This window comes from Python bivittatus, unplaced genomic scaffold (genome assembly GCF_059951505.1).
Source record: "Python bivittatus isolate LINGU-HERP-01145 unplaced genomic scaffold, Pbiv_v1 ctg000220_np1212, whole genome shotgun sequence".
Classification (NCBI taxonomy): Eukaryota; Metazoa; Chordata; class Lepidosauria; order Squamata; family Pythonidae; genus Python; species Python bivittatus.
The window spans coordinates 16,685,758-16,699,470 of record NW_028277048.1 but is presented as its reverse complement, the minus strand read 5'-3'; the positions used below and the strand labels follow the sequence as shown (position 1 = coordinate 16,699,470).

General features: G+C 41.9%; 1 protein-coding gene across 1 annotated transcript; it reads left to right on the top strand.

The window, feature by feature from the left end:
* The first annotated feature begins 697 nt into the window (after nt 1-697).
* PFDN5 (prefoldin subunit 5) lies at nt 698-13,187 on the top strand. The gene is made up of 6 exons (XM_007424785.4): nt 698-854; nt 7,527-7,629; nt 9,236-9,267; nt 11,092-11,166; nt 12,305-12,410; nt 12,525-13,187. Exons 1-6 carry the CDS (start codon nt 783-785, stop codon nt 12,602-12,604), a joined length of 468 nt encoding a protein of 155 aa, XP_007424847.1. The 5' UTR covers nt 698-782; the 3' UTR covers nt 12,605-13,187.
* The last annotated feature ends 526 nt before the right edge of the window (nt 13,188-13,713 follow it).

The following is a 13,713-nucleotide window of genomic DNA, read 5'->3' as shown; positions in this document are numbered from 1 at the left end:
AATGCCAACTTCTTAGCCGCCTGCTTTCTCTCTCATCGGTCTGGTAGCACATTTTTCAACTAACGAATGCTATTAAAATGCTTTTTGATAAATAAATGCATTTTAATAACATTTGAGTCAAAACAGGCTGGCAGGCTCCTCTCCATTGGTTGCCGCTAGAGTCCAACACGGCTGTCCTATAGTGTGCTGTAGTCAGTTCCCGGGAGCCCGAAGACACTGGGCACAAGAGGCTCTAAGCAGTAAACGAGCGAGCAGACTGAGGCTGCGGTTAGACGCTGCAATGCAACGAAGACCTCAGCTGCCCTCCAGATGCGTTGGGCCGCCCCTCGCACCACCCCCAACCAATGGAGATGGTGTCTGAGAACTTGTGGGAGCTGCGAGAGCCTCGGGAAGTGGCGGCAGCGGGCTCATCTTTCCTAATGGGGGACGTTCAGAGATACAAGCGAAATTGGGAGGCCGAAGAAACCGGACTCAAATCGTTTTCATAGCCCGTCCAAAGAAACTAAACGGAGCTCCGATTTTTATTTATACGCTCCGACACAGCCCCCAGCTGAATGCACGTTGAGCGCTTTTTTCATACCTCGAGAACAGCGCTTCCACCCTCTAAGGAGAATGGGGGCGTGGCGTTCTGAGCCGTAAGGGTCTTTCTATTGGCTGGGCAGGGCGGGCCTTTCGGTCGGCCGTGAGTCACAATGGGAGCCTTGATCATAGACTCCGGCAGCTAGAGCGAACGTCACTGCCCGCCCGAGGTGGCGCGCGGAGGAATCTCGCCGCCTCCTAAGATGGCGCAGCAGGTGAACATCTCGGAGCTCTCCCTGCCGCAGCTGGAAGTGTTGAAAAACCAGCTGGATCAGGTGAGGAAGCGGGGGGTGGGTGTAGTGTAGCTCGTCAGGACAGCTGCCTGGACAGGAGGAGACTCTTGATCAGCTCCGTGTGAAATAATGTGGCCTTTTCGAGACGTAGAACGGAGGTCCCCCACTTGGCGGCCTCCAGAAGCTCCCATCTCCCCCAGGGATCGGGGAAGAAGGTGAGAGTTGGGAGCCAGAGGGCCTAGAGGGCTCCCGGTTGGGGTAGATGTTCAGGGCTGGGCCCGCTTGTTCGAAAGAAAGACCCATTGGACTTAGTATTATCCCCAGGCGAGTTTGGGTAAGACTGCAGCCGTCACGACCTTCTCTGAATCTCCAGTGAAGAACAGAGAGGGAGAAGGAAGGGAAGAAGAATGGGGAGGCGACCTTTTAGCCGGGTAAGAGGTTTTTCTCTGTGTCCATCACGGGCCGTCGTCTGGCCCCAGCGGTCTTTGTCTTCTAACGTTCACTGTTAAGTTCTGCGCGATGGCACAACCTCCTGTGGCCGCCTGGAACCTCTGAGCCTCCAGGCTCTGCCCGTTGTATCTTGAGGTCTGAACCTCAGGAGCTGGGCAACTCATAACTTCGCCTCAAATCTGGATGGTTTCTGCGTGGAATTGTGTATGAGTATATAGGAGTGTACATGAGAAGGGGACTTACATGCTCTCCAGCTTTGGGTTTTACATAGCATGCTATGTAGCACCTCACTCCATCACTCCTTTGAAAAGTCAGCATTTTCCCTTGGAAATACCTTGCTTAATTCAGCTGTTTGGAGCCACTATGCTTTTCCTTCCCCTCTTTCCCCAAAAAACATACATGAAACTGGTTTTTGGGGGGGAGGGGTTGTCACTTAATTTCAGATGTGGTAGGAAGATCAGGTAGAAATCATCATGTCCCACTTCTTCTCAAATTGAAGACACTGAATAATTTCCCCCCTCCATAAATAATAATTTTATATAATACTTCTTTAATCTTCAGAGTGCTTCACATATATTTTCTCCATCATTCCTACAACATTCTGGTGGGGGTGTGGCGATTGTCATCTGGGAGTCTTTTACGGCTTTCAGGGGTGCCGCACCACAGGTCACCAGTTGTGAGACCCTGTTCATTAAGTTGGGCTTAGTTATATATCTCTGTCCCTGGTGAATTAAACGATGCTGTGAACGTTTTATCCCGGTGCCTGGAGGCTGTGAGGGTCTGGATTGGGAACAACAGGCTTCAGCTGAACAAGACAAGACTGAGTGGCTCTGGGTTTTGGGGCCAACTGGTTCCAGGACTATATCATCTTTAGTACTGGATGCGGTAGCACTGCCCCAGACAGACCGAGTGCGCAATCTGGGGGTCCACCTAGACTCTTGACTCCTCAAAGAGCAGGTGGCAGTCATGGCTAGGAGGGCCTTTGCACAGCTTCGTGTTGTGTGCCAGTTGCACCCATTCCTGGATTGGCAGGCTCTGCTCACAATCACTCATGCCCTAGTCACCTCCAGATTGGACTACTGTAATGCACTGTACATGGGACTGCCCTTCAAGACTATCTGGAAGGTTCAGCTGGTACAGAATGCAGCAGCGCAGGCAGTTATGTGTGCTCCTAGAACAACACATGTTACACCTCTGCTCTGTGAGCTGCATTGGTTGCCAGTCTGCTTCCAGGTCCAATTTAAGATTTAACCTTTAACAGTTTTAACCTTTAAAGCCCTTCATGGCATGGGACCGGGTTATCTGAGGGACCGCCTCTCCCCAATTACATCAGCCCACCCAATTAGATCTGGCAGAGAGGACATGCTATGGATACCATTGGCCAAAGACTTACATTTAGTGGGTCCCCAGTGGCGGGCTTTCTCTGCCTCGGCATCCACCTTATTTATTATTAATCAAATTTATATGGCTGCCCATCTCACAAAAAGTGTCTCTGGGCAGGATACAACAAGCCAATAAAACAAATATATAAAACATACATTGCCTAAAACATTATATCATAATTATTAAAAAGCATTAAAAACTGTAAAAGCGGAACTAAAACAGAAAAAAAAAAATAGAGGGATGTTAATAATACAGGAATGCTGAATTCCTGATTTGCTGAAATATATTTATAAGGAATTCTATTCTATTCTAATGGAGTTCCAGTGAGTTCAAAGCCCAAATAATCTTCCCAGAGTTTTTTAAAAATTAGGTATTTTTTCTTCCATGAACAGAAGGAATCCTCCATGTGGCAAGAATTACCTACATTAAGAAATTCTTCCCCAAAGCCCATATGATATCCCTTTTCTGAGGAGACCAAACAAGTGCGTAAAGCAACCTGAACATTTTTACATGATAATGTTTAAAGCAGTTTTCTATGCACAATTCTTTCATTCATTAATTTGCCCGAGCTGACTTCACGAACTTATTAAAGTTTTCATTGAACGTAACAGTTTCTTTCATTGATATAAAGTAGAGGAATGCCAATATAATGATGGGTGATCTTTTTGCATTGTTATAAAACAGGAAAATACTGCAAAACTGCACTAAATATTTATACATAAATACTTATGGAACATTCTCCACTCTCCCCGCCCCAACATTAGGTTAGCTCCATCCTGCCTGACATTCTGAAAGCCCCTCAAGACCTGGCTACGTCACCAGGTCTGGGGGTCCTAGGGAAACAGAGATATATTTAGATGGCTCCACTATTGAGGTGGACATACTCATTTTCTCTCTGCCCAGGGTTTGTATATTTTATTCTTAATAATATTTAACTTTTAAATACTGATTTTACATTTTATATGATTGTTTATATATGCATGGTTTTTTATCTGATTGTTGTAAACTGCCCAGAGTCGTTTTTTGTGAGATGGGCAGCCATATAACATTGATAGATAGATAGATAGATAGATAGATAGATAGATAGATAGATAGATAGATAGATAGATAAGATTATCTCCTCCTGTTACTGTATAGATTGAGAGAGGAAGGCCAGTGTTTAGAATTACAGAAGCTGTGAGATTGCTTTGTTAGTAGCTTTTTAACTGAAGGTAGATCTGAATTCAGGAGGTTAGGAAATAGATGTAATTCCTAAACAGTCTCCTGTTTGACTGTCCACCCTTGCCTTTTGAATCCATTTGTCACATTAACATTTTTAACTTTGAGCCTGAAGGCAGGGATGGTGTATTATTTGTGACTGCCACTGACTTTAATGACGGAGCATATACGATGGGAAACTGGAAGTCTCACACCTCCTCTCTCAGAAGACTTCTTGTTTTTTATATCCTGATTCTGTCTTCTTTCGGTGAACAGTTTGACAGTTTCTGTCACCTTCATTCTTTTCAAGGGGGAGAGGGAAGTGGCTCGCTTAGTATCCTTCCTTCAACCCTTTGTTTGTGTGAGAGAGAAAGGGGGGAGGGGTTCTGTGCTGCCTTTCTGACTATTAAAAGGTTAAAAAAATTAAGGGGAATTAAGTTTTATAATCCAGTATTCAGGGTATGTAGCTTAGAGGCTTATGACTAGAGTTTCGGCACTACCTCCCATCCTTGGGGGATAGACCAATCTCATGAGACAGACCAATCTCACCAAAATAAAACTTTATTAAAGAGGAAAGGGAAGGGCAAAGGGAATGGGGAGACTATCATAATTCTTTTTAACTTGAGATACTATATTAAAATGCAAACCTTCCCTACTGAAGGGGTAAGTATGGAGTTCCCTTGATCAGGATCAGCAACTAAACAGAAAATCCACAAGCTAAACAAAATGAAGAAGCTCTAGGCAGACCACAGGATGGTGCTGGCCTACTACAAATGGAGAGAAAAAAAGACCTCTTTAAAAGAGATTGGAGTGAAATTCAACATTACTTCAGACTTCGTTTTATAGTAATATAACTTCATGGATACAGAATTCCAGACCATATACTAGAGTAACAAAAGACTAGCACAGCATACTAAAACAGAGATTTAACTTAACACAGTATTCCTAGCTAAAAGTTTATACCTGTCAGTCAGTTTATGTAAAACAGTCTACAGTCTATAACAAAATATAGTATGTTTCAGGGTGCAATTCAAGGTGCTGGTTGTCACCTTTAAAGCCCTTCATGGCTTGGGACTGGATTACCTTAGGGACCGTCTTTTCCCAGTTGTTTCTACCCATCCAGTCCAGTCTGGCAGGATGGGCATGCTCTGGGTCCCATCAGCCAAGGAATGTTGGCTGGCAGGGACCAGGAGACATGCCTTTTCCACTGTAGCACCTGCCCTCTGGAGCATCCTCCCTCCTGAGATTAGGGTGGCCCTGACCCTTTTGGCTTTTTAGAAGGCCTTGAAGACCTGGCTTTATGCCCAGGCCTGGGGCCCCAAGCATGCAAAGGGCCCTGTTTCATGGTTGTGCTGATACCAACGGTTTTTTAAGATCTCTTGGCTGTATTTATATTTTTTTGTACTGTTTTAAGTGTTGACTGTTTTTATTGTTGTTAGCCACCCAGAGCCACTGGTCTGAGATGGGCGGCTATATAAATTGAATGAATGAATGAATGAATGAATGAATGAATGAATGAATGAATGAATAAAAAGATTATTTTGAAGTACCCAACATTATATAAACTTCCTTAATCATAACCCTCAATATCTCTATATTACTTAAAATCAAATTGCTTCCTTATCCTAATAACCCTAGTTAAAAACTTTGCCACAGCAATTAAGAATTTGATCACAAAGAAGTTATTTAATATAAAATTAATTAGAATGTCCAGGAAAGGATCTTAAAATGGGACTAACCAAATCATTGCACAAGATAACACAAAAGCTACAATAGAGGACTATGTTCCATTAACTCTATGTTATGGTTATTTCAGATAGTCCTCAAGTTATGACGGCAATTGGGCCCAGAATTTTTCTGACGGTCGTAAAATGCGACATCATGTGACCTCATTGCTTAGCAACAGGAATCCTTGCAGTCCCCGTTGCTGTTGTTAAGTAAGGATCGTGGAGAAAAAAGCCACAGGAGCAAGAGCGACTTGTGACCTTACCTGCCGGCTTCCCCATTGACTTTGCTTGTGGGAAGCCAACAGGGAAGGGCGCAAATGGTGAGCATGTGACCACAGGACACTGCAACTGTCATAAGTGCAAGCTGGTTGCCAAGCGCCCAAATCCCGATGACGTGACTGCAGGGGTACTGCGACAGCCGAAACTTTGAGGACCGGCCGTAAGTACCACTCATTCAGCACCATTGTAACTTTGAACAGTCGCTGAATGAGTGGTCATTAACCAAGGACTGTCTGTAGACCAGACCAAAAAATCAGCTGCGCAGGAAGGCTAAAACTACTTTGATTGAGACTGGCTGTAATAACAGAATCTTGCAAGACTGATTGTGCTGTCCCTCCTCCTCCTCCTTGTACTTCAATTAGGGAAGTGTCTGTCTGAGCTGCTTCTGAATGTTACCTCATTGTTCTGGACCTAAAATAAGTTTCAGATCCTTTTGCCTAGGTAACAGTTCCTGCATATTTCTGTCAAGGTCATGTTCCTAACTCTTTACACAATGTCCCTGTCTGGCAGGTATACTAACCTACTATGAATGTCACCTGTTGCTTTCATTCACAATGGGCACCTTTCAATATTAGGTATTTGGGGAGGTGGTTGGGGGGAGGATATTGTTATTCCTTAACTTAAAGCCAACTATGTGGAATATGGAGTAGGGCAGGGAAGAGAAATCCATGCCAAGATTAAAGTGAGTGAGGCTTTTAGTAGAGTTATTATGTTGTTAGGCCATTCTAAGTACATTCAAACCCATACATTGCAGATCTAGCTGAAAGTTATATTTTAAGTGAACATGTTAATATTTGTGAATAAATTAAGTTAATTCTTGTGATTAAGACTCCTGTTCTAACTTTTCTTCTCTAAGAACCCCAGGACTGTAGTTTTGATGTTTAAAGTCTATGTTCTCGTGCTTTAAGAAATAATACTTGCTTTATGTGATAATCTTACGTAGTTTATTGATCACCTATATAGTTTATTGTCCACTAGACTAGTTCTAGAAGATTATATGACAAGGATATCAAGCAATTAGAATTTGAGCCAACTCTTGTCACTCATTCCCTATGCATCCTGTTATTCTTTAAATTACAGGTTTCAGTTCACTAATGGAGTCCTTAAGGAACCAGATGCTCTGATTTCCATGGCTTGATGTTGAGACAAGCTTAGGATAAACATAAGATGTTCTTGTATGCCCTTTCAGATGTTGCTGAACATCTGAACACAACATTCTTCAACATAAACAATGTGGTTGGAAATTTCAGCAACTTCACAAAAGCCACAGATTTTCCACCCTGAGTTTAGATACTATGCTGCCACATGTGGAAATGCTTGTAGTCCAGTTCTTCCCACATGCTTGTCTGTTGAAAAAGCCAAAATACATGATTGATAAGAAGAGGAAATTGTGGCTAATGGCCATATTTGTGAACTATGTAGCCACAATATCTCCATCATTTTCTTGCTGTGTATCTGATGTGTGGTGTGTCTCTGTCATAAAAAGCATGAGAAAACTTTTTGATGAGAACAGAACAGACATGTTTAAATAAAATAATTAGCACATCTCTCAAACCACTAAATAGCAGAGTGACAAAATTTTCTGATGTTGTTTTAGACTGTCTCATCTAACAAATGTTTGAAAGCTGAAAGTATGGTCTTCACTGCTGAGCTCTGAGTTTTGTATGTTTTTCTCCAGGAAGTGGAATTCCTTTCTACATCCATTGCTCAACTTAAGGTGGTACAGACAAAATACGTGGAAGCAAAGGACTGTCTGAATGTATTAAATAAAAGCAATGAAGGCAAGTAGCAACTCCTTTTTAATCTCTCCTCTTGTAGCCCCAGCTCAGCCTTGAAAATGTGCCAGATATTTCAATGGGAAACCTCTGGTTTTGCTGAACTGTACCTCCTAGCACCCCTCATCATTGGCTACACTAGCTAATGCTGGGGCGAATTCTACAACTGCTGGGCCAGGGGTTTCCCATCTGTCTTACGACCGAATGAGATTTTAAACCTGAAAGAGGATAAACTTACAATGCAGCCCTACATATCTCTTCTTCTGAGAAGGTGTACTCACTTGAGTTTTTGGATAAGTGGGTGTAGGATTGCACCCTTGTGAGTCTGGGAATAGAAGTAGTACTGGTCCTCAGCTGCTCTTGTCTAGAAGATTCTTCTCTGTTTTAATTAAAATAAGTCTTTATTACTGTGGTTGGCTGCAGTTTCATTGGTACATTTTAGTGGCCTGCTGAAATCATCAAGATTTTATGGGCTGTTACGCTTATTCTGGTCATCCAGTGTGAGATTATTCATCTCTGGTTTAAAGAACTGAGGACTGGAAAAATGTTATCAAACCTTCTGAATTTGATCCCTGCTACTGACCTATATATCAACTTTAGACCAAGTATTTTCACTCCTTAATTTTGCTCCATGAAGAGCAAAGAAGAGAGAACACAGGGAATTGGAGACTGGTATGCTTGACACCCTAAAGCAGGGTTTCTTAAACTTTTTTCTCTCAGGACCCCTTCCCACTTTTCAAAATTATGAAGGACCCCAAAAGAGCTTTTCTTTGTATTGAAAAGAAATACAGTATTGACCATATTAAAAGTTAAAATTGACGCATTTGCTGCCACTACCGCTTTTCATAATTGTTGGATGGGATTTTAATATTGTATTATTTTTCAGCATAGGCTGGGAAATCATTTTGATTTCGTGGACCCCTGAGAGCAGGGTTCCTCAACCTTGGCAACTTTAAGACGGGTGGACTTCAACTCCCAGAATTCCCCAGCCATTGCTTGCTGGCTGGGAAATTCTGGGAGTTGAAGTCCACCCGTCTTAAAGTTGTCAAGATTGAGGAACCCTGCCTGAGAGGGACTTGGGGGACCCCAGGGGTCCTAGGACCACACCTTAGGAAACACTGCTCAGAAGGAACTCAGCAATAGTTCCTGTGTGTCAGATTCATTGACTAAAAATTGCCCTGAATTGAACTCTGTTTCTGAATTACTATTAAATATCAGTTCTGCTGAGTGGGAGAATAGTTCTGGGCATTTGCCCCCTTATTATTTATTTTGTTTTGGTTCTATATTATAGTTTCACAGTGCAATTTCTAAAATAGCAGGTGCAATGTAAAACAAACAACATGAATAAAGGGGAGGATCTGCATTTAACACAGCCCAAGGATTCTCCCAGATATTCAGATATGTGTCAAAATGACACTAACATCAGTGTCAGCTAAACTTCTGAGGGCATTCTTTATGCAGGGGGCCATAGCTGAGATGGCATTCCCGTGCATCTTCACAGGATGGACAGCTGCCAATGGTCTCAGCAACAGAAGCTGAGGGAAAGCCCCCTTAGCAGACCTTAATATCTATATTAATAAATCCTGGAACCTATTTTTCCCCCTTTGCTTAGGTAAAGAGCTACTGGTTCCACTCTCCAGCTCTGTATCCTTTCTGCAAAGTAATAGGATTGTGGAAGATCTTCAACTTGCCCTTTTTAACTTTTCTTCTTCATAAGTCCTTTTCTTTTCTAGTAATTTGGCAGTGGGGTTAATCTACAATCAGTTTACCGAGTTACTGTTATTTTGGTGAGCCCAAATTCATTTTGCCACTTCTAAAGGAGAAAGGTTTAAATGATGTTTGCACAGGCCAACTATTCTGCTGCCATCTTTTCTGAAGGGAACAAATCCAGAGCCATGTTACCTTGCAAGCTATAGATTTCTGTATGTTGGGTTCAGTAAATAAGAGGCTTTGTGAGGGCTTGCAAAGAATCTAGAAAAGAAGGAAGAAAAATCTAATCAAAGTTAACTAAGAAATCAGAGTCACCTTCAGGATAATGCTATACATTTCAGCAGAAAGCAATTGGCATGTTTGTATGACACATTGATTGCAGTTTAGGATGAAGCATAATGTGTGAACCAGCGCTGGATGGCTCTGTAGTGTACTTTCTGTTGTGACTTCCACCAGTTGCTCATCTGAGAAACAGAAAAGGTGCTACCCATGGCAGGTGAAGTGTAGCCAGATGACACACTAATCACACTTTCAGGAAAGTCTCAGAACCTTGTTAGTTCCATTTTAAGTATTTGTAAAGTGTGTTTTTGTACAAGAAATTGCAGCACTTTAAAGCAATCATATGTTAACAGTTAATAAAAAGCTGTACCAAGAAAAGAGCAGGAGAAGGATAAGCATCTTTGGGGTGCACTGTTTGTAGTTCAGTCTCTAATTCCTGCATTAGATCAAGCTTTCTACTGAGAAAATAAAAAATTGCTGAGAACTCTCTCTTATTTCTGTGTTTCTAATTCAAGCTCTCTGAGAGAAAGGTCATTTGTTAAAGGGGGAGGGGTATCTTTTCATTTAGCTCATTTTGTATTTGTGTATATGCATTTCTTCCTGTAGCCTTCTGTCAAATGAAATTTTTCCAGGTAAGTGCTGTCTCTATGGTTAGATGGGACTTCTGTAATTTACCTTGATTGTAGCATTTGGGATTTTTAAGATACTAGAAAAGGCAAAAGAAAACTTATAAGTTAATATGGAGCCACATTGATTAATCAAATATTAATGCTCAAGAATCTCCTGTTTTCTAATGGAGACTACTAGTGTCCTTTACTTAGGGAGCTATAAAGATGTGCTTTGTTTTAGGTTTTCTCAGTGCATAGCACATGTGGGAAAATGTGTTTGGTTGTATGTTTTTAGATACAGGTGGCAACCTCTGGCTCACTTAAAAAAAAAAACCAAGTGAGCTTAGATCTGCTGAGTATTTGGATGGGAGACCACCAGGAAATCCCAGGCTAGTCTAAAGTGGTCTCAAGGAATCATTAATGTAAATCAGCCAAACTTAGAGCTATTTTTATGGCACAATATGGCTTGGCTATTTTGTAAAGCTGGGCAGAGGCTGAGAGTCAGTTTCCAAAAGGTGTTTTAGAGCACAATGGTTGTACCTTCTGTGACTCTTTGGACTGCCTTAAGGTGCTATACTTCATCCCACAAGCTCCAAACAATTCCAAAAGCACTCATAGCTCTACTATTTTGCAATTTTTATTTATTTATTGAAGAGCTACTGATGCTGTGTTTTATAATGCTACCTCAGTTATAACTATTCTAATATTGTTTCTTCATCAGCATAAGGGTTATGACCCAGCAATGCATGGGACTTTTTTACTTTCTCCAATGGGGGATTTTCCTTTTGGACTAGAAATTTAATTATTTTTTCCTCTTGATTGTGCTAGATTCTCCCCAGCTCTTGTGTTTTTCCTTAACCTCTTTTTACAGATGTATGTTCCTGGGAAGCTTTCCGATGTGAGCCATGTATTGTTAGATGTAGGGACAGGTTACTATGTAGAAAAGGTAAGTCATTTATGTGAGGCTGAGGTTAAAGTAGCTGCACAATTGTAAGGAAGCAGCAATATACAATCTATCATTATAAAAAATGCAGAGGTCTGGTCCTCTGCCATACAGGCACAGTTGTATTTCTGAAGACACTCAGCCTGGAGAAAAATCTTGTGGACTCTTTTGTAGCTTATTTTATCTGCCAGATTGAGCAGATTTTAGCATTAATTATTCTGAGTAAAAGGAGGTTATGATTCAGGCATTCCTAATCTGATGTCTGATAAGACAGATAATTAAGAACAAGCACCACCACATCTACTCTTAGGTCAGTCTTCCACAGCTTGACACCTTCCAGAGGGAGGAGATTGCAGTGAGGACCATCTCTAACCCACACTGGCCCTGAATTGATTTGTAGTTGAACTTATCTGGAGGAGAGTGCTGTTTTCTGTCCTTTTTGTAAATTGTACTGTGCTGATTACTCTGTGGTAAAGATCACCTCATGAATCTCCTCTGATCTGCTTTTATGTGGAAGTATGAGTTTGACCTCGCCCCCCCCCCCCCCCCAGGGCTTGCCATTGTAAGGAATTAAAGCCAGAGACTTTAAAAGCATGGGCTCCTACTTCTGTGGGCCCATGAACAAGAGGCTCTTTGGGGGACTTCCTGGTCTGATTTTTATGCCAGGTTGGGGGGGGGGGAGACACATTTCTTGAGAATGTATAAAGTACTGTATCTTACCATTATGCAACCATGGCCATCTTCAAAAGATGTAAAATTAGAGAAATCTAATCTTGGCAAAGATAACCAAATTGAAATAACTCTTTTATTTCATTCATTTTTATATGCCTTTATATGGCACTAAAGTGTCCTGCTGCTGCTCTCCCAGCTGATCACAGCCCACTCCCATCATATACAGGGCAGATGGTAAAAGGGGTCAAAGATGGGCCGTTTAGCATTCTCTGAACCTTCCAGCCAACACCCACAGTTCTGCCTTGATTGAAAAATGTAAGCCAAAATTGGATTGGGAAAACCATCCAAATTAATTTAGGCAATTTGGATTTGCCATGTTTGCAGCTGCAAGGTGGTAGCTGGGCATCTTTTGTTGATAAAGCCAGTTTGATTGTACACAGTAGAGTAACAGTGCCTTTGATCTTGGCAGTCGGTGGATGATGCCAGAGATTTCTTCAAGAGGAAGATTGATTTCCTGACAAAGCAAATGGAGAAAATCCAGCCAGCACTGCAGGAGAAGCATGCAATGAAGCAAGGTAGGCCTTTGCAGCAGGCAAAGACTGAGAAATGGAGATGCTACTCCATCTGATTCTGATTATACCAATTACTGCTAAAATATTTTCCTGACTTGGTTTGGTTTCTTTTCACAGCTGTAATAGAGATGATGAGCCAAAAGATTCAGCAACTGACAGCAGCAGGTGCATCACAAGCGGTGCCAACAAAGGCCTAGCAAAGATGACTCCCTTGCCCACCTTTTGGGTTTATTATTTCGTGATGGTCAAAACATCTGGAGGGAAGCAGCATTCCCGCTGCCATGCAGCTGAAGAGGGAGGGTGGGAGGGTAAGGGGATGATCATTTTCGGTTCTGTTTAAATGAATGTGGGAGTTTAATGTTTTTGGGAACGATAACATCTTGAGGATCACATCTGCTCAACCTGTTGAGCTTTCAGATATGTGGTGAAGAAGATTGGATTGCTAGCTATTGCACCTGGGGTTTGTCTTTCATATGATGCCCCAGTGAAAATGCAGTGGCTTGTAAATGGAATTGTACAAAATAAATGGGTAGGACGACAAAACAAGTAACAATTGCATATTGACAAATGCATTGCTGCCCATAAAACAGATGTGCCCGTGGACAACCTCCCTGCTGCCCAGCAGGCTCCAAGCCCCACCTGATTTTGTTGTGTTAAGGTTCTTTTGATTTAAAAAAGGGAAGTAATCAATTTGAGTTACATTTAGTTTGAAGAATACTTCTGGGCCTTGTATGTACCCTGAAGGTACTCTTGGAAAAATAAAAATTAGAGAAAGCTGCAGACCACTCCATTGTTTAGAAGCATTCCACCTGCCAAGAAAAAAGGGAAAGGTAGGCTGTCATGGTAGAAGGCTAGATGTCTGTGGAGGGCAAGGCTGACCAGCCACCCACTCTCATTTCTCCTAAAATCTCAAAGGTGTCTTACTGGCCCAGAAAGCCTGAGGATCCCATGGTTAAGGCAGCTGGATAAGAACAAGGAATGCAATGAACTGGACAGCTGTTAGCCTCTTTCAGTTGAACAGAGGGAACATTTTGAAAGTGTTCTCTCTGCATGTACAAACACAAACAAAGAAACTTCATTTTACCGTTATTCAGGAATATTGTTTGAATCAGAGGAGGACATCACAGGGCCTTAGGCCATCTGTATCCCTTTGCATGATGGTATCATGATACAAATCACATTGTATGCATAATGGACTCATTATGCAAATAGCATATATTGATATAAAGGATATCATTTGTATGCATAGTGTAAATCACAGCAGAAATTTAGACCATATTATGTTTAGATGCCTGTTGCACCAAGA